Below are 20,491 nucleotides of genomic sequence, written 5' to 3' on the forward strand. Positions count from 1 at the left end.
GACCCACCACCCAGTTCCAAGGCCACGTCCACATTTTTAGACATTTGTTACTCAGCACTCCTCGGCACAAAAATCTTTATGAGTCAGCTTGGGCTATCGTATCATGACACTATTGACTAGTTGGCTTAAAAAATAGGAATTTTTGACTGGGAAGTCCAAGATTAAGGTGGTGGGCAATTCAGTTCCCTGGTGAGGGCTCTCTTCCTGGTTTGCAATCTGACACCTTCTTACTGTCTTCACATGAGGTAGGGGTTGGGAAGGTGGGGGGGAACAGGCCAGAGAGCACCCTCGAGCTCACATACTCTGGTCTCTTCCTCTTCTTATAAGGACACTAGTTTTGTCAATGGCCCCGCCAACATGACCTCACCTAAACCTAATTACCTCCCACAGGTCCCTCCTCCAGATAACATCACTTTGGGAAGTTAGGCTTCAACATATGAATGTAAGGAGGACACAAACATTCAGTCCATAACAACTAGTTTTGATTTCTTCATTTTATGCTTTTATCTAGTTTTATGTTTTGTTTTTGTTTTTTAGCAATCAACCATTTAACAGAAATTTTCAGGCTTCACTATATAGTTTGTCTTGTGAAAAGCAATTTGGGTAGTTTTTATGGCCCATTCTTATTTTCAGTTTTTTCCCCCTTTCTTTTCCTTCTAAATTTATTAAATAACTTCTTCTCAATACATTTCTTAGTGGTCTATTATGTATTACAGTAAAAACACCACCATCTCATGAATTAGTCTAGAATTAAATGATTTTTTTGCAAGGTTGATGAAAAACACTACTATTCAACCAATCTGAACTGTCACAGAAAAACAAAGGTAGATGTGCTGACACTGAGAGGGACAGCCAGTGCTCCTAAGGTGGTGACTTTCTAACCACCAGCCTACACCCCACCCCTGACCAGAACCTGAGGCCCACTGGAGAAGGGGTTTGGGCAGAGCCTGGGAACCAATGATCAACCATATTCTATTCAAACGTGCTTTTCACTGGGCACATTATGGTGGGTTTTTGTCTTGGACATCTATCAGTGTTTTCCTCCTTAGTTTTCTGATGTTGCTGCCTGGTTTTGTGTTGACTGTGTTATTTTCCCCTGTGGTGGACATGCAGAGCCTGCTGTTCTTCCTGACTGTCTCTGCATTCTCCCTGTCCTTTTCAGGCATGAAATTTTACCTGACACTTGCCCATCCAAGCAAAGGTGATGTTTCCAAGTTGTGATGCTGTGAGATGTGGCATGTGGGTCACAGGCAGAAGGGATACGTGCGTCTTCAAGGTGTCACCTTGTCCTGTTCCCACTGACTGAAATGGTGACTGAGCTCTGGGCAGGGTGGAGCCCTCGGGTAGAAGGGGCCTGTGCCCCTCCATCTTCATGAGGACGGCCACCACAGCCATGCGGTCTATCACAGGAGACAGGAGCCCTCTGCCTCACTGAAGCCAATGTTAGTTTTGAGCCTCTTTACATCAGCTGAGCTTTATTCTAACTAATCCAGTACTTGATACCTGGCAGTAGGTAGGTGCTGAAACAGAACCTACTACTTGTGCAGTTGGCTTAATGATCAGGCAGTGAGGGCAGAGGTGTTACAGGTGGAAAGCTGGTGACCCTTGCTATGCATGGAAAGGTATTTGGTATGACCCTTGCTTATGATGTATTAGAAGTAGACAACGTGTGACTAAAACCATAACCCTAGAGAAATTGGTTCAGAATTGTTTGGAATGTTGGCAAGGGTTGGTTACTTCTTGCCACTTTCAACAGAGCCCTCCTAGAGATGCTCAGGCTGCAGGAAGGCAGATGGAGGCACAGGTGGAGGAGAGCAGAGATGGACAAGGGGAGTTTCCCTCTGCCTATGGCCTGTGATTTGTGCTGACCAAGTCTGGTAAGCAGGCCTGGCATTGCAGGTGGCCTCAAGGTACCTTGAGCTGGAGAGAGAGAGGAGGAGGGCAAGCATATAGAGGGCAATAAATAAAAGACAAGGGACCTCAGGCTTTAACCCGTGACTAGATGGGGCCTTTGCATGTGGAACTAAATGGAAGTATGCAGACAAGAAGCTGACCCAGGCTTCCAACTGTCAATGAGGAGGCCCCTGTAAATCTGGACAGTCCCAACCAGGGCAGCCTATCACCTCCCTCCTCAGGTGGGCAAGAGGATGGGTCATGGACAAGGAAGGCCCCCGGAGAGCCAAGGCAGACCTGATGAGGCCCAGGGCCCATAGAGCTCCTCCTGGAGCTGAGTCTGGGTACCGGGTGCTGTCCTGGAGCTCCTCCCTGCCAGGGAGAGGGGCTCCAGCACTCATGTGGAGTTGCCCACAGGGGACTCTGCACACCCCGCACAGAGATGATGGCTAAAGTCACTTACACGTGTGAAATCATTGCATTTAAAATATGTAACAGGGACTTCCCTGGTGGTGCAGCGGTTAAGAATCTGCCTGCCAATGCAGGGGACATGGGTTCGAGCCCTTGTCTGGGAAGAGCCCACATGCCGCGGAGCAACTAAGCCCGTGCGCCACAACTACTGAGCCTGTGCTCTAGAGCCCGCAAACCCCAACTACTCAGCCCATGTGCCAAAACTACTGAAGCCTGTGTGCCTAGAGCCCTTGTTCCACAAGAGAAGCCACCGCAATGAGAAGCCCGAGCACCACAAAGAAGAGTAGCCCCCGCTCGCCGCAACTAGAGAAAGCCCGCGCACAGCAACGAACACCCAATGCAGACAAAAGTAAGTAAATAAGATAAATAAATTTATTTTTTAAAAAAATATATATATATATCTACAGGGACTTCCCTGGCAGTCCAGTGGTTAAGACTCCGCAATTCCAATGCAGGGGGTGCAGGGTCGATCCCTGGTTGGAGAATAAGATCCCACATGCCACAGCGTGGCCAGAAGATTTTTTAAAATAAATAAATAAATATTTAAAAAAAAAATCTACACAGTGTGCACAGCAACCCCACATCAGACTTTTCCTCGGACCCAGTCAGTATAGTTTGGACACTGCTGTGTTTCCCATCCTCCTCTTTCTCCACACTGCAACTTGGGTGTCAGGGGGCAGGCAACTTGCCCTTTAGTTATAGGACCTGGTGGAGAGGCTGCACCTTGTACAGAGGGACTCACCTGAGCTGCATCAGGGACTGGATGGGACTTGGGTTGTCCTCTTGGCAAGGGCTGCATCCTGCTGCAGCAGGTGACCACATGGGAAGACTGAGAGAAGCAGCTCCTTATCCCTATTATCTGTTCTCCTCTTCCCCTCCAAGTCAGCAAGCGGAAAATCCTCAGCCAAGGAACCCTGGTCCCTGATCACTGCATAGGGGAACCTGCCATACAAACTTGTGACTTTACTTGAGAGAAAAATATTTGAACCTCAAGTGCCAACCCCGGCATTACCTAGGCTCCTAGCTCTTCCAGCCCAGCAGTGTGAAGCAGTATCTCATTGTCATTTAATTTGCATTTCTCTGACGGCTAATCAGCAGAGCATCCCTTCCATCCCTGGGTCTCAAAAATATTTCCTGTGTATTTTTCTGCTAACCTCATTTCTTTACTGTCCATTTTTAGGTCTTTAGTTCATTTAGGAGACTACCACTGTTTGTGTTGTTAGATAGGGGTCTGGTTTTGTTTTTCTCCATTGCATGAAGTCATTTTCTCAACACCTTATGCTAAACAACCCATCCTTTTGCCATTTATGGTGGTGCCACTTTTACCATCTATTAAATTCCATCTGTACAAAGTCTGACCCTGAGCTCTTTGTTGTGTCTTGAGTGCTCTTTGTTAATTCGCCAGTATTTCATAGTTTTTGTTGCTATTGTGGAAGATATTTCATTTTTTAAAATATTTGTTTATTTGACTGCACCGGGTCTTAGTTGCGGCACTCAGGATCTTTTTTTAGTTGCGTCATGCGGGATCTAGTTCCCTGACCAGGGGTCGAAGCTGTGCCCCCTGCATTGGGAGCACGGAGTCTTAACCACTGGACCGCCAGGGAAGTCCCAAGACATTTCATTTTTGTTACATTATCTGATTGGTTATTGCTGGTTCGGAGAAATGTTCCTTTTTCTAACTTCTTAAGGATAAATGCTTTTGTCTTCTTTCATAAAGAAAAAGTATTTAAGGCGATATAGTCATATATATTTTTCTCTGAAAATATTCAGTGGATATTATATATTTTACACTTTACACTGGGTTCTGTAGGTGTGAGAATGAAGTGTTTTGCTTTTCACTGCCTTATAAATAGTCTGTAATTTTCCTGCTAGTATCATTTTTGATTCAAAGGTTATGTAGACAGTGTTTCGTAAACTCCAATAGTTAAAGAGTTTTGGGAGTCAACTTTTTATTATGTATTTCTATTCTAATTTTGGTAGTTTAAAATGCATACTTTAAAATATTTGTATTCTTTATGTCTAACTGTATAATCAATTTTTGTAAATGTTCCATGGACAGTCCCACGAAATGTATATTATCTACTTAAGGAATTTGAGTTTTTCCGTCTATCTGTCGAATCATTTACTGATTGAGGGATTCAGTTTCTTCCACGTGCATCATCATGTTTTTATCAAGCAAAACCTGTTCCGATTCTAGGTACCTGTGTATCTAAGTCCCTGGTTCTCCCTGCATTTATAATCGCTTGTCTTTTTTTAGGTAGTTGCCACCTGGTTAGTTGCACGAACCGACTCTGATCGCGGGGCTCCCGGCGGCTCCTGGCACCTCGTGGGGGTCAAGTATGGATCCACCGAGTCGCTCGTCCTCCCGCGGCCTAGAGCGGCCACACTGGGCTGGGCTGGGCGGGTCCGCGAGCCGGAAGTCGAGGCGGGACTTCCGGGGTCCGCCTAAGGGCCGAGTGGCCTGGGTCCCGCAGCCTTGTCTTCTTCCCGGAGCGACTCCCGGAGTTGGCGATTGGCGCGGTGGCGCCTCGGCGTTGCTGACCGCGCTCCCTCGTGACTCCGATGCCCCCGCGGTGGGTGCCGGCCCCGGGAGGCCTAGGCTCGGTGTGCGGGGGGGCCGTAAAGGGGCGTGGGCGGGTCACAGCCTTCGAGGGCCCCTCCCGGGAGGGCGTGCGAGGGGCGCCCTGCAGAGAGTGCGCGGCGGAGCCGAGCAACCCCTGACCTGGAGCCGGGCTGCGGGACCGCGTGGCGAGGCTGCTACAGTGCGACGGGCAAGTGTGCGCGAATAGTGTCCTGACGCGCGGGGTTGGGGCGGAGGAAGGGCCTCAGGAATTGGTGCGAACGTCGGAACTGTACGGAGCCGGGTGAGAAATGAATGGAGTTGTCGCTTGGCGCCAGGTGTCCTGCCTGGAGGCCCAGTCGGTGGTGGATTCGCCCTCCAGCTGGAGAACGGGCTCTAGGGATGGGGAGGAATTTATTCTCCCCCAGGGGAGTGGGACTGAGGCTGGGTCATGCCCATCCCGTGGATGCCTGCTATGGACAAGTGGCTGCTGGTCTTCACAGTTGTATCTTTGCTTAGCACCAGGTTGAGCCCTTAGCCAGGAGAATCAGCTTCCAAGCTCACTGGTAGACTCCAATTCCCGAGGTTGCTTTTTCCTTGCTGACTGTTCTTAGCTCTTGGAGGCCCCACTCCTTGCATATGACCCGTGCATCTGAGTCAGCAACGGCTCATGTGATTAGATTGGGTCCACCAGGATAATCCAGGCCCGTAAACTTAATTTCCTCTGCAAAATCTCTTTCGCTGTGTAGTGTAGGTTCTAGGGATAGGATGTGGACATGGGTGAGGAGGAGCAATCTGCTACCACTGATTCAGTCTATGTCCTCCTGGGCAAGATCCCACAAACACTGAAGTGAGAAAAACAAAATGTAAAATGAGCTTAGTTTTCGGGGCTTCCCGGGTGGCGCAGTGGTTAAGGATCCGCCTGCCAATGCAGGGGACATGGGTTCGAGCCCTGGTCTGGGAAGAGCCCACATGCCGCGGAGCAACGAAGCCCGTGCGCCACAACTACTGAGCCTGCACTCTAGAGCCCGCGAGCCACAACTACTGAAGCCAGCGTGCCTAGAGCCCACGCTCCGCAACAAGAGAAACCACTGCAATGAGAAGCCCACACACCACAACAAAGAGTTGCCCCTGCTCACTGCAACGAGAGAAAGCACGCGTGCAGCAACAAAGATCCAACTCAGCCCTAAATAAATAAATAAATAAATTTATTTTATAATGAGCTTAGTTTGGTACAATTTATAGTAAAAAGGCAAAGAAAAAATACACATATTTGTTTGTGTAAGCTTAGAGTAATCAGGAAGGACACGTTGGAAACTGGGAAGGAGTAGTGTGGCTGGCTGGGAGATGTTTCACCTTAAGTCCTCTTTAACCTTTTGAATTTTGAGCCATATGACTGTGCCCCTATTCAGAAACTGATGATAACTTCAAGATTTTAAAATAAAATGAACTGAATAAATGTTACAAATGATTGACGCTCTCCTTGGAAGAAAGTGAAGGTTCGCCCCTTGGAAGCAGCATCTTCTCTGTCTGCTGCTACATGGAGAGTGCCTTGAGTCAGTGCTTTCCCTGCTTTGAATCTTATGCACCATCCCTCTGAGTGCCCGCGCCAGGTGAATCTTCCTAAGATGTTTCATTAGTTCTGTCTCCCAATGTAGAAATGTGGCTGGTGCCTCACTTTCATCAGGCAGTCAAGACCTCTTATAGTCTGTCCCCCAGCAACTGTCTCTGAGCTCTGTTCACATCTCTGCCCCATCTCACCCTTGCCTTCTTCTACCTTTCCAGCCAGGCATGGCCTAAACCCTCTCTTCTCTGGGCCTGGTTAAATGCCCGCCTGCCCCAGGCTCCACCCCTTCTCTGCTACCTGTGCCCAGAGCACTTGCCCATCTCACTGATGCATTTGCTATTATCTGTCTCCCCACTGAAACCCATGAGGGTGATGGTCACATTGTTCCCGGAATAGATGCTGGCATATAGTGGGTGTTTTGGAAACACTGAAAGCATGTGTCCCAAGAAGAGAAATTGAGTCCAAGGGTTGGCAGGCAGTGTCTGCAATGGGCTTCTGCCTCATCTTCTCCACCCCTGAAGGGCAGACGGGTCACTGGTACCTGCTCATGGTACAATATGAATAAGGGGCCGAGGGATGTTGCCTCACTCCCAGATGGGCTGCTGGGCAGGGCATGGTGCATCTGCTCAGAGACAGGGCAGTGGGAGGGGTGGAGGAAATCAGTAACTTGGTCCACGTGGGGGACCCGTCATGTGTCTGGGTGGGAATGTCCTGTTCCTTGCTCAGAGAGACCACTTAAACCTGGAGATGAGCCCAGGTTTGAGACCCTTCACAGGATAAAGGATGTTGATGCCTCAGGACTGGATAGATTAACCAAGGAAGTTGGTATAGATGCAGAAGTGAACCCTGGAGCACCAACGTAAAGAGGGAGATAAGGAGGAGTCTGGGAGGGAACCACTGGTGCAGTGGGAGGACAACCCAGGAGGTTGGGGATGGGGACACCCACTCTGGATGCTGCCAGGGGGACACAACTCAGGGCTGACCAATAGGGTGGCACTGTGATGACTTTGTGCATGTCTGCAGCTCAGGCTACCCCTGGCCGCCCAACCTTTGGAGTTGCTGCTCCCCCGTGAGTGGGTCTGGTGGTCCACCTTCAGGGCATTGTGTCAGGAACAAGCCCACCACAGCAGGCGCAGGCTCCATGGGAGCTGCTTTCCTCTTATCAGGGAAAGCTTGGGCCCTTCCAGGTGGTGCCAACAAGGCACTGTGTGCTCACCTTGCTCAGTGGTCAGCATCTCGCCGTTTCCCACCTGTGGCCCTGGCTTGTGAGTCTGTGTCCCCGTGGCTGGCTGACCCTTCCCTTGGTTCCAAGATCAGGGAATGTGGCACCAATCACCAGGCCTTCCAGAGGTCTCAGGCTGCAGGGGTGAAGGAAGTGACCCCTGCCTGGTGGGTGGGTGAACCCCTGGAGTTAGCCCCTCTGCACACTCACCTGTGTCCTTGCTGGTCTCCAGGTCCCAGCCATGCCCAGCCTCAGAGTACGCCCTGAAGAGGCAGAAATGGAGCCCTCAGTTCCTGGACCATCTCCTTGGACCCCCAGAACACAGGCCTGTGTGAGTGATGCTCCCGCTGTGACCCACCCTGGATCTGCACTTCATGGTCCCCTCTGCTGTGGTGACGCTGAGCCAGAAGCCACCCCCCCTCACCATCAGCAGCCAGGTACTGGGTGTGAGTTCCCCACTGATGCCCTTGTTCTGAGGAGACTTTGTCTACATCACCCTGCACTTACCTCGGGAGGTGTGTGTGTCACCATTAGGGGCAGAGTACCTTGTGGACTTGAGGAGCTAAGGCTGGAGGTCAAGGGGCCAAGAGAGGAAATTGGCCTGGCACCTGGCTGCCCTGGTGCCCTGAGTGGGACACTGCTTTCCTCACCTGACATAGAGGGGTGTGACATGATGGTCACCAGCTGAGCCCTGCCTAACTTACTCACCAGGCTGGTGGTAGTCCGTGCCCTCAGGTCTCTGCCCTAATCCAAGCCTTGGCCCTGTTCCATTCACACTGCCCAGCTGCTCCCATCCCCGTCAGATACCAGAGAGTCCTTCCTGCACACCACTCACGAATTCTTCTCTTCTGTGGACCTCTCAGCAGTGATCAGGATGGTTACTCATTGTTAGCTTTCCTTACTGGGATCTGATGGTGGCTGTTTTACAAGAAGACACTCTTAACTACGTGGGACCTTTTATCATACTCAGGACATCTGAGCAGAGTACGCTGTTCAGACACTGTGTGGCCAGGGAAGGTTGGGCTAAGGACAGAGATGGCGCAAGGCAGTCCTAGGTGTGTTGGAGGGAGGAGATGGATAGAGGATGAAAAACATGATGGAGCCAAAGAAGTGGCCCTGAGGGACAAAGCCTGCTGCCAGATGGCCAGGGGGTATACCAGGCAGAGAATGGTGAGTTAGGCCAGGACTCTTGCTCCAGGAAAAAAACAGATTGATGGTAGCTCATGTTTTAAAAGCCATTTTGCTATAGAGCAAAATGGTGGAGTAGGCAGCTCCAAACACCCCTTTCTTCACATAAACTATTTAAAAAAAAAAACAAGTAGAAGCTATCAGGACCAACTTTGTCAGAAATCTAGAAAACAGGTTTACACAACCAAGCAAATGCTGAGTCAAGAAAAAGGCAACTTAAGATGGAAAGCTTTACACACTCTCCCTGGTTCAGCAATGTATTGAAAGTGAGCAGTCTGTGTTCCCAGTGTGGGACCTGGTCCCTGGTTCCTGAAGGAGCAGAGCATAACTTATTCAGAAATTATTTTCTTTTTTCTCACCTGTGTGAGGTTGGATAAAGAATCGATGCAAAGTGTTTGTCCCTGTGTTGCCTAACTCAGAACATACTCAGCAGAAAAGTGGTGGGCTCAAAAACACTGAAAGGTGAACTAAAATCCCACAGCCACTTGGGACATCAGTTAACAGTATAGTTGACCTCCTAAAGCCTAGGAGGGAAAGTTGGAGAAATGAGGGCTTCAAAAGCACCCTTGTATATCAGGGAATTTAGAAAGCCACGTACCTGCCCAGGATAGGATATATATTCAGAAAAGACCTATGAAAAAAAAAAAAGAAAGAAAGAAAGAAAGAAAAGGTCTATGAAGATTGTAGCATAACCTGTAGCTGATCTCCAAGATTAATGAAAGCAGGAAGCCACAGCAGAGTAATAGTGTTAGTGTCCCAGGAGAGCCAACCCACAAAGGCTGGGAGAGGTGTATTATTTTTATTTTACTGTTAGTGTTCAAGGAACTCTCCATTCAAACAGTAGCTGTACACAAGCTAAAGAAACAGAGACCTTGGTGACCACACATGACAAGGAATGCAGTCTTTGCAAAAGTAGTTTGGAAAGTGACTAAAAGAACAGATGACTGGAGCCTCCAACAATTAAGAATAGCAAACCCTGGAGGCAGGAGAAACTGATTTACAGAGTTATCACAGTAAATATTCAAATGTCCAGTTTTTAACAAAAAATCATAAAGAATACAAATAAGCAGGAAAATATGGCTGGCCCATTCAAGGGAAAAAAATTAATTGGCAGAAGTGTCCCTGAAAAAGCACAGATACTTGACAGACTAAATCAGCTGTCTTAAATGTACTCAAAGATCTGAAAGAAACCATGGGCAAAGAACTAAAAACCATGTATGAACAAAATGAGAAAATCAGTAGAGATAATTATAAATATACAATTTATATTTTATTTATTATAAAAAGAAACAGAGTGTAAGTCCTAGAGCTGGGACTTCCCTGGTGGTCCAGTGGTTAAGACTCCATGCTTCCACTGCAGGGGGCATGGGTCCAATCCCTGGTCTCCCACATGCCATGTGGTGCAGCCAAAAATTTTTAAAAATGAAGTCCTAGATGTGAGAATTATAATAACTGAAATGAAGAGTTTGCTGGAGGGTTTCAACAGCAGATTTGAGCAGGCAATAGAATCGGTGAACTTGAAGACAGACAATTGAAGTTATCCAGTCTGAGGAGCAGGAAGAAAAAAAGTTGAAGAAAAGTGAACAGAGCCTAACAGACTTGTGGGATACCATCAAGGGAACCAACACACATATGGGAGGCCAAGAAAGAAGGGAGAGAGAGAAAGGGGCAGAAAGAATATTTGAATAGTGGCCAAAACATCTTAAATTTCATGAAAGACATGAACCTACACATCCAAAAAGCTCAGCAAACTCTGACTAGGATAGATTCAAAGAGATCCACACCAAGACTCATTATAATCAAATTGTCGAAAGACTGAATCTTGAAGACAACAAGAAAGAAGCAACCCGTCTTGTATAAGGGATCCTCAATAAAATTAACAGCCAGTTTCTCATCAGAACCCTTGGAGGTTGGAAAGTAGTGGGATGACATATTTAAACTGCTGGGAGAATGAAACTGCCAACTAAGAATTCTACATCTGGTAAAATTACCTTTCAGAGTGAAGGCAAAGTTAAGATATTCTCAGATAAAAGCTGAGGATGTTTATTACCAATAGACCTGCTCTGTAGGAAGTGTCAGAGAGAGGGACTTCGCTGGTGGTCTAGTGGTTAAGAATCCACCTTCCAGTGCACAGAATATGCATTCAATCCCTGGTTGGGGAACTAAGATCCCACATGCTGTGAGGCAACTAAGCCCACATGCTCTGGAGCCGACGCGCCACAACTAGAGAGCCCACGCACTGCAACTACTGGGTCCACTTGCTCTGGAGCCTGCACACCCCAACTACAGAGAAGCCCACATGCCACAATGAAAGATCCCATGTGCCACAACTAAGACCTGATGCAGCCAAATATTTAAAAAAAAGAAGAAGAAGAAGTGTCAGAGGGGGTCTTACCCATTAAGATAAAAGGATATTAGACAGGAACTCAAAGCCATACAAAGAACTAAAGAACTCTGGTAAAATTAACCACATAGGTAAGGGTAAAAGCTAGTATTATTGTATTTTTGGTTTATAAACCCACTTTTTATTTCCTATATGATTTAAAAGACAAATGCATAAAAATAATCATAAACCTATACTATTGAACATACAGCACATAAAGATACATTTGTGACAGCAACCTCATAAAGGTGGGAACATATCTGTATAGGAGCAGAGTTTTTGTATGCTGTTGTGGCTAAGTTGGTAACAGTTCAAACTTGATGGCTGTATTCTGGGGATTTAATGTACAGCATGGTGACTATAGTTAATAATGTATACTTGGCAATTGCTAAGAGAGTAGATCTTAAAAGTTCTCACCACACACACATACACAAAAAATAGTAACTATGTGAGGTGACGGATGTGTTAACTAACCCTATGGTGGTCATCATTTTGCATATATATGTGTATCAAATCATCCCATTGTACACCTTAAATTTACATGATGTTATATGGCAATTATATTTCAATAAAGCTGGGGGCAGGGGACCAAAACAGCTGAAGGGGGTGGGAAACCAAACCAGATTGTTTTAGGATGTTAAGATATTAAATATAATCCCCATGATACCACTAAGAAAATATCTTTAAAATATACACAAAAGGAATAAAAAAGAAAATGGTACACTATAAAAATTAAACTGAGGGACTTCCCTGGTGGCACAGTGGTTAAGAATCCACCTGCCAATGCAGGGGACATGGGTTCGAGCCCTAGTCCAGGAAGATCCCACATGCCGCAGAGCAACGAAGCCCATTTGCCACTACTACTGAGCCTGTGCTCTAGAGCCCGCGAGCCACAACTACTGAGCCCACGTGCCACAACTACTGAAGCCTGCATGCCTAGACCCCATGCTCTGCAACAAGAGAAGCCACTGCAATGAGAACCCCATGCACTGCAACGAAGAAAAGTCCCCGCTCGCCACAACTCGAGAAAGCCCGTGCACAGCAACGAAGACCCAATGCAGCTGTAAATAAATAAATAAATAAATAAATAAATAAATAAATTTATGTTTTTAAAAAAAGAAAGAAAGGATACCTAAATAACTGAAAAGACATGCCCTGTCCATGGATTGGTCTTAATAGTGTTATGATGTCAGTGCTATCCAGAGCAACCTACAGATTCAATACAATCCCTGTCAAAATTCCAACAGCCTTTTTTCAGAAATGAAAAAGTCAGTCCTCAAATTAATATGGAATTCAAGGGACCCCAAATAACCAAAACAAGCTTGAAAAAACAAAGTCAGAGAACTCATTTTTCCCAGTTTCAAAACTTACTACAAAGCTGCAGTAATCAAAACAGTTTGGTACTGACATAGGATAAGCATACAGAACAATGCAATAGAATTGAGAGTCTAGAGATAAGCCCATACATCTGAGGCCAATTGATTTTCAACCAGTGTGTGAAGACCATTCAGTGAAGAGAGAGAACTCTGTTAAATAAATGGTGCTGGGACAAGTGGATTTCCATGTGCAGAAGAGTGAACTTGGCCCCCTACCTCATGCCATATGCAAAAATTAACTCAGAATCATCCAACTACCAAATTTAAGAACTGAAGTCATAAAACTGTTAGAAGAAAACATTACATTTTCATAACGTTGGGTTTGGCAGTAGTTTCTTAGATACAACACCAAAAGCATGAACAACAAAAGAAAAAGGTAAATTGGACTTCATCAAAATTAAAGACTTTGGGGGCTTCCCTGGTGGCTCAGTGGTTAAGAATCCACCTGTCAATGCAGGGGACATGGGTTCGAGCCCTGGTCGGGAAGATCCCACATGCCGCGGAGCAACTAAGCCCGTGTGCCACAACTACTGAGCCTGCACTCTAGAGCCCGGGAGCCACAACTACTGAAGCCTGTGTGCCTAGAGCCCATGCTGCACAAGAGAAGGCCCCGCTCACCGCAACTAGAGAAAGCCTGCGCACAGCAACGAAGACCCAACGCAGCCAAAAATAAATAAATAAATAAATTTAAATTTTAAAAAAAATTAAAGACTTTGGGGCATGGAAGGACATTATGAAAAAAGTGAAATGACGTCCTACAGAATGTGAGAAAATCTTTGCAAATTGTATATCTGGTAAAGGTCTAGTACCCAGAATATATAAAGGACTCTTACAACTCAACAACAAAAGACAAACAAGCCACTCTTTAAATGAGCAAGGGACTTGAATAAACATTTCTCCAAAGAAAATATACAAATGACCAACTAGCAAACAAAAAGATGCTCAAATTCATCAGTGATTTGAGAAACGAAATCAAAACCCGAGTAAGATTACCACTTCACACCCACTAGGATGGCTGTAATAATAAAGTAAATAATTAACAAGTGCTTTCAAGGATTTGGAGATACTGGAACCCTCATACATTGCTGATGGGAATGTAAAATGGTACAGCCACTCTGGAATACAATTTGGCAGTTCCTCGAAAGTTTAAACATAGCATTACCATATGACCCAGCAATTCCACTGCTAGATATATGTGCAAAGAATTCAAGGCAGATACCCAAACAAGTACATGTACATCGTGTTCATAGCACTATTCACAATAGCCAGGAGGTGTAAACAGCCCAGACATCCATCAGTGGATGAATGTATAAGCCAAATGTGCTTTAACTACACCATGGAATATTATTTAGTCAAAAAAGGGAGTGAAGCTCCCTTATTTACACCTGCTGCAGTGTGCCTCAAAAGTCACATATCATATGAGTTCATTCATATAAGATGTCAGGAGTAGGTAAATCCATGGAGACAAAATGCAGCTTTGTGGTTACCAGGAGCTGGGGGCCAGGAGATACGGAGATAAACTAGTGCATAGGGGCTTTGGGATGATGGAAATGTCTTGGGACAAGATAAAGATGCTGATCACACAACATTGTAAATGCACTAAATGCCACTGAATTGCTCATTTCAAATAGTTAATTTTATGTTTATCAATTTCACCTCAACAAACTATTAAGTAAAATGAAAACAGAGCCCCTGTGGGAGATGGGGGACTAACAGAGTCCCCACCCGAGGCTGTGGTGCCACTGGGGTCTGTGTGGCAGACGGCAGGGTGAGCACTGGAGAGCCACGGCTCTGCCCCTCAACAGCCACAGCCACACGTGGCGCTCACAAGCGTGGCTTTGATGGGGGTACTTCTTCACAAACATGGAAACAACTAATCATAAAGGTCTTTAGTGTTGTCTCTCAGGAAAGCTAACAGGTTTGCTGTGTGCTGGAAGGGCTCAGAGTCTTCACCCTTTTCTCCATTTGGTGTCACACTTGCGGGGGCAGCACGGACAGTGCAAACAAGTGTATTTGTTTTCAAATCTTTTCCTTCACCATTAAACCCAATTTTTTTTTTTAAGATTTTTCTTAAGGGAAGCCATATTTCTATGACTTTATATTTCCTTTCAAAAGAGGAACTTTCCTTATTTTTCCAGTAGTTCTTATGTTGCAGAGGAGAATTGTATCCAGTTTAGCAAATCAAAAATGCCCTCTCGTCATCCTCACCTCACTCGCTCTTGTTTCCTGTCTCAGTGGAAACTTCTTCTCAGTAAACTTCTTCCAGGTCGACAGTAGCTCTGGCTCAAAAACCAGTTCCTATTGCCACCACCTCCTGAGCCACACTAGTGACCTACCTCAATCAGGGTTCAGCAAGCCATGGCCTACAGGCCAGATCCAGCTAGCCAGTCGTTTGGGGCCTGCAAGCAAAGAACCGTTGAAGGATTTTTAAGGATTATAACAAAGCAGACCATGTGACAGAGACCATGCAGCCACAAAGCCCAAGAAGGTCCCTCTCTGACCCTTTATGGAAAAGGTCCGTCCCTTCCCCACACGCAACCAGGAGAGGGCGGAGCCCCCCGGATCAGTCATGGGGTGCAGCGGGGGACATAGTGAGCCCTGTGTCATCCCATCCAGACCCTTGCTTCCTCCAGTGACCTCCCTGTCTGTCCCTGCAGCCCTCACTGTGCCTCCCCCCACCACCGTCAGTCCAGTGGCGTGTGGACATTACCACAGGTGCCCAGGGGCTGGGGCTCTGGGAGAAGACAGTAGCCCACGTGCAGCGAGTGATGACAGGCCTGCCTGAGGGTCAGCAGGAAGGCGGAGCACGGTGCCTGCATCTGTGTGCTGGCCACATGGCCGAGCTCCAAGGAGGGGGTCCTGGCAGAGACTCTATGCAGGGGCTTCCAGCTGGGCCGTGGGTCAGGTGACCGGAACGTGAACTGTCACCACCGGACACGTGGGCGTGGTAGGCAAACAGGCTGAGCGTATGGCCAAGCTGGGTCTGCACTGAGATCCAAGGGTAACAGAAGCCTCCAGTTGGGGTGGGGGAGACAGACTGCTACTGTGGTGGTAGATTGAAGTTCCAGGTGGGGAGAGGCAGTTACCTTGAGCTGAGGGGCAGGTCAGAGGGCAGCAGGCCCAAGGAGGCTGGGGGTAGGGAGGGGTGTCCTTCACCCACCCACTCAGTACCACTGGGTGGCCCCAGCCCTGGGCCACGGAGCCCTGTTGGGGGCAGTGGTCAGAGAAGTCCTCTCCTGTGAGGTGACTGAGCCAAGACCGGCAGAAGGGAAGGGAAGGAGGGAGCGTGAGGACCGTCGGGGAGGGCAGACCCCAAGGTGGGCGGGTCCTTCCTGCTCAGGAGAAGCAGGAGCAGAGGGGGGAGGTTGTCAAGTGCTCTTGTCACCAGACTGCTGTGGGCGGGAGGGGAAGGTGGGAGGCCAGGTAAGCTGCTCCCCATCCAGGCAGGAGCAAAGGGTGGTTTGGCCTGGATGTCTCAGTTATAACGAGAGAGAGAGATCCAGTAGAGCAGAGTTTCCTTGTCCTTCAGGTGTGAAAAAGGGGGTGCCTCCCGGTGTGACAAGCAGCCTTGTGCACGTCTCTGTCATAGAAGGATGTATGCAGCAGCTGAACCCTGGTACCAGCTAACAAAGTGCAGTCACAGTGCAGGTTCCGAGAGGTACAGGTTGCTTTGGCAGAATGGGGCACGGTCTCTGAAGGCTTCTCTGTCAAATGGGACGGAATCTGACATTCCAGAGTCATCACCATGCAGTCAGAGCCAGTTCTGCTTCCTTGAAGGGAACGGGCCCTGCGCCTCCTGGCCTGGGCCCAGACCCACACCTGTGAAGCCAGTGGTGGGCGCCCAGAGAATGAGAGCTGGGCCAAGCAGCTGACTCCAGGCTTGTGCGTCTGGAACAGGAGGCAGGTAGAATGTCTAACAATGCAACGTGCAGGGAGCTGTGTTTTCCTTGAACAGGTGGGAGGGTGAGTGCCTGGGTTTGGTACACGCTCCAAGGTAAAGCCAACAGGACCTGCTGATGACCTGCTGTGGGTCAGGGGAAGGACAGCCGAGGGGCTGCCTCGACTCAGGCCAGGATTTTGGCCAGCCTTAGTCGGGAGACGGCAGGTGCTTTCCTGAGATGTGGGGTCTGGGGGTCAGGTTAGGGTTGGTTTTCGGTTGCTGTGCAGCCTGGTCCCTTCAGCTCTGCCAGCCCCTCACAGTTCCCTCGAGAGACCTGGGACCACCACCCCCCGTGGGTCCCACGCTCCCAGACTTGCCTGTGTTTCCCTGTTTCCTTCCATGTGACTTCCTGTTTGTCATTTCAGATTGGGACCCCAGGACTGAGGGCAAGGAGTTTCTTCAGAAGGAAGAAGTTTCTGAGGATTTGGAATCACAGGCAGAAACATCAGAAAACCATGCCAGTGATGTTTCCCAGACGCCTGAGCTTGGAGAACTCTGTGACGGTGCATTAAAAAGAGACTGGGAGGCCCCTGAGGATGAGAGACAGGTGCAGTCCCCCTGCTGGGAGGGGGACTTCACACCAGTGCAAGTGCTTCTCAAGAGCTCCTCAGGAGAGAAAGAGGTGGCGTCTGACAACGTCAAGAGAGGCTTCAGTCTGAGCCCGAGCCCAGCGGCACGTCAGGGAGCCCCTGCAGAAGAGAGGCCACATCCGTACGACGTGCATGGCCAGAGCTTCCCACGCAGCGTGGACCTAATCAGCTGCGAGGGGCTTCACACAGCCAGAAGCCCGTTCATATGCAACGAGTGTGGGAACACCTTCCAAGGAGGCCCCGATCTTATTCAGCATCAGACAGCGCACACTGGACAGAAGTCCTTCATATGTAATGAGTGTGGAAGGCCCTTTAGCACACATTCAGACCTCCTCAGGCACCGGCTTACCCACCGCGGAGAGAAGCCGCATGTGTGTACTGAGTGTGGAAAGGCCTTCGGCCAGAGCTCCAGTCTTAAAAAGCACCAGAAGTCCCATGTGAGCGAGAAGCCCTACGAATGCAGTGAGTGCGGGAAGGCCTTCAGGAGGACCTCCAACCTCATCCAGCATCAAAGAATCCACTCCGGGGAGAAGCCATACGTGTGCAACGCCTGCGGGAAGGCCTTCAGGCGGAGCTCCAACCTTATCAAACACCAGAGGGTCCACACAGGGGAGAAGCCCTTCGAGTGTGACGAGTGCGGGAAGGCCTTCAGCCAGAGCTCACACCTGAGGAAGCACCAGAGGGTCCACACCGGGGAGAGGCCTTACGCGTGTAGCGAGTGCGGCAAACCCTTCAGCCGGGTGTCCAACCTCATTAAGCATCACAGGGTCCACACGGGGGAGAAGCCCTACAAGTGCAGTGACTGCGGGAAGGCCTTCAGCCAGAGCTCCAGCCTCATCCAGCACCGGAGAATCCACACTGGAGAGAAGCCTCACGTGTGCGGTGTGTGTGGGAAGGCCTTCAGCTACAGCTCAGTGCTCAGAAAGCACCAGATCATCCACACGGGAGAGAAGCCGTATGAGTGCAGCATCTGCGGGAAGGCCTTCAGCCACAGCTCTGCGCTCATCCAGCACCAGGGTGTGCACACGGGTGACAAGCCCTATGAGTGTCGCGAGTGCGGGAAGACCTTCGGTCGCAGCTCCAACCTCATCCTGCACCAGCGAGTTCACACTGGAGAGAAGCCCTATGAATGTACCGAGTGTGGGAAAACCTTCAGCCAGAGCTCAACTCTCATTCAGCATCAGAGGATCCATAACGGGTTGAAACCCCACGAGTGTAACCAGTGCGGCAAAGCCTTCAACCGGAGCTCGAACCTCATCCACCACCAGAAAGTCCACACTGGAGAGAAGCCCTACGCATGCATCGAGTGTGGGAAGGGCTTCAGCCAGAGCTCACACCTCATTCAGCATCAGATCATCCACACTGGCGAGAGGCCCTATCAGTGCAGTGAGTGTGGGAAGTCTTTCAGCCAGCGCTCGGTCCTCATCCAGCACCAGAGGATTCACACTGGGGTGAAGCCCTATGACTGCACGGCTTGTGGGAAAGCCTTCAGCCAGCGGTCAAAGTTGGTCAAGCACCAGCTGATTCACACCAGGGAGTGAAACCACATGAGGCTCCACCCCGACTCCCCTGGCAACATCCCAGCCTCTCCCATCCTGCGACTTGAGCTGGGCTCTCTCATTCCCTCCACTCCACAGCCACTGTCCACAGAGGCCATTGTCCACAAACCAGAGACCCTCCTGTGAGACAGGCTCCCTCCCCTGATTCCCCTGCCATTGCTCCTGCTTCATGTGGCCTCATTTCTTTTTGGTTTGTTTTTCCAGTTTGTTATCAGACTGCCATATTTGTTAGAAGGGAAAAGATTATAGAGGCTGCATACTTATGAAGAGAGTTTATTACTGTAATGGAACATAACCAAGGAAGTAAACTGACATTTGGTTTGAGATAACCACAGTACTTCTTTTGCTTGGTCACTAGTCCTAAGAACTGAGTTCTTTGTCAATGGCTGTAGTTGGTATTCTGTTTACATAAAGTCAGGTCAAGAGTGTTTCGGGTCTGGTTGCTGTCACCCTCCCCCAGAGGCGGTGCATACCTGTTACCACCAACTCCTCACCCCTCTCCCTCCCGTCCCATAATGGGATTCCCCCGCCGCCCCCTTTCCTTGGTGCCTGCCTGCAGCCTGAGGTCGTGGTTCTGCTCGCTCTGGTGTGCCTCAGGCCCCCGTGGCCACACTCGGGGCTGCAGCACAATTAAACGTGAGGCTCTTTCCCAAGCTCCAGTCCTGGCCTCACCCGCAGAGGTCCATTCTCTCCATGCCCCTCCTGTTCACCCCACAGGCTCCCAGGCTGTTTTTTCCCAGGTCCATCATCAGACACTTATGGGGCACCTAGGTGCCCCTAGGAGGTGGGCACTGATCCCCTAATCCCCAAGCAGGGGGAACTTGGCCCAGAAACAACACCTCTACCACCAGGGGGGCCTTGACCTGGGAGTGTTACGGGATGGATGGGTTGGGGTGGGGGGCACCTCCTGCATTGCTCCAGGAGAAGGGGTAGCAATGGGCAGGTATCATCAGGTTTGTAGTTAGGGTGGGAAGGTAAGGTCTTGGCTCCTGTGTTTTCAAGGAAGTAGAGGCAAGGCCAGCAGTTGCAGATGCGGAGGGAGAGGTGGTGGGAGGTTTGGAAAGAACAGAATGTGGAAGGGTTGACTTGGATGCACAGGTGTGTCCCGTCGGCTTGGGCAGCATGGGCTGCCCACCCTCACCTCAGAGACCCTGCGAAGCAGCTGGCACTGCTGCCCTGCAGAGGCGTCTGTCACACCCTCCTCTCCACTTCAGCCCCTCCCCCAAGGCAACACCCCAGTGGGATGCAGCTTGGATGGCAGTCCTGCCCTGCCATCCTCCAGCTCCCCGCCTCGGTCTCTGCCTGACGAGACCTCTCACTTTCTCACTGTAAGGCAGCTCCTCTGGCTGCATGTTCCTCTTCATCCAGCCTGGATTTGATGATTCCTTTTTTCGGTAAGTACATGCTGGACACTTGCTCTGTGCCATTCACAGGGGGGATACAGCAGGAAACAAGACAGACAAAAATGCCTGCCGTCGAGGAGTTTGCATTCCACGGGGGGAGAGAAAATTGTCTAACGGTTATGATTGCTGTGACGAGAAGTAAAGCAGGAAATGGGGTCTGGGTGTTTTGAGGGTCTCAGTCTTAAATGGGGGCAGAGAAGGCCTCAGTGAGACGTCCTGTGAGCTATGACCTGCAGCAAGTGAGAGAATGACCCAGGAAGGTGGGTTAGGGTTTGGGTTGGCAGCAGCAGGGGGCCTGTGGGCCAGGAGCGCAGTGACGAAGGGAGAGCAGACAGGTGA

General features: G+C 49.2%; 1 protein-coding gene across 4 annotated transcripts; it reads left to right on the forward strand.

The window, feature by feature from the left end:
- Window positions 1-4,801: 4,801 nt before the first annotated feature.
- Window positions 4,802-19,177, forward strand: LOC118883869 (zinc finger protein 16-like). Of its 4 annotated transcripts, none has more exons than XM_036831049.1 (3): window positions 4,802-5,228; window positions 7,946-8,150; window positions 16,966-19,177. In XM_036831049.1, the coding sequence occupies exons 2-3, from the start codon at window positions 7,955-7,957 to the stop codon at window positions 18,729-18,731; spliced, it is 1,962 nt and encodes a 653-aa protein (XP_036686944.1). In that variant the 5' UTR covers window positions 4,802-5,228; window positions 7,946-7,954; the 3' UTR covers window positions 18,732-19,177. The 4 variants fall into 4 exon arrangements, with proteins under 4 accessions (XP_036686944.1, XP_036686945.1, XP_036686943.1 ...); XM_036831050.1 differs by having other exon boundaries at window positions 4,802-5,135; XM_036831048.1 differs by having other exon boundaries at window positions 4,802-4,937.
- The last annotated feature ends 1,314 nt before the right edge of the window (window positions 19,178-20,491 follow it).

The sequence above is a fragment of the Balaenoptera musculus genome, chromosome 17, assembly GCF_009873245.2.
Source record: "Balaenoptera musculus isolate JJ_BM4_2016_0621 chromosome 17, mBalMus1.pri.v3, whole genome shotgun sequence".
Taxonomy (NCBI): domain Eukaryota; kingdom Metazoa; phylum Chordata; class Mammalia; order Artiodactyla; family Balaenopteridae; genus Balaenoptera; species Balaenoptera musculus.

Excerpts from the sequence above, each read along its gene's own strand:
- LOC118883869 (XM_036831047.1), top strand. The coding sequence starts at position 6,508 with ATGCACCATCCCTCTGAGTGCCCGCGCCAG. Across the intron at positions 6,538-7,945 it reads CCTCTGAGTGCCCGCGCCAG|GTCCCAGCCATGCCCAGCCT; the intron begins GTGAATCTTCCT and ends GCTGGTCTCCAG. Across the intron at positions 8,151-16,965 it reads CCCTCACCATCAGCAGCCAG|ATTGGGACCCCAGGACTGAG; the intron begins GTACTGGGTGTG and ends TTGTCATTTCAG.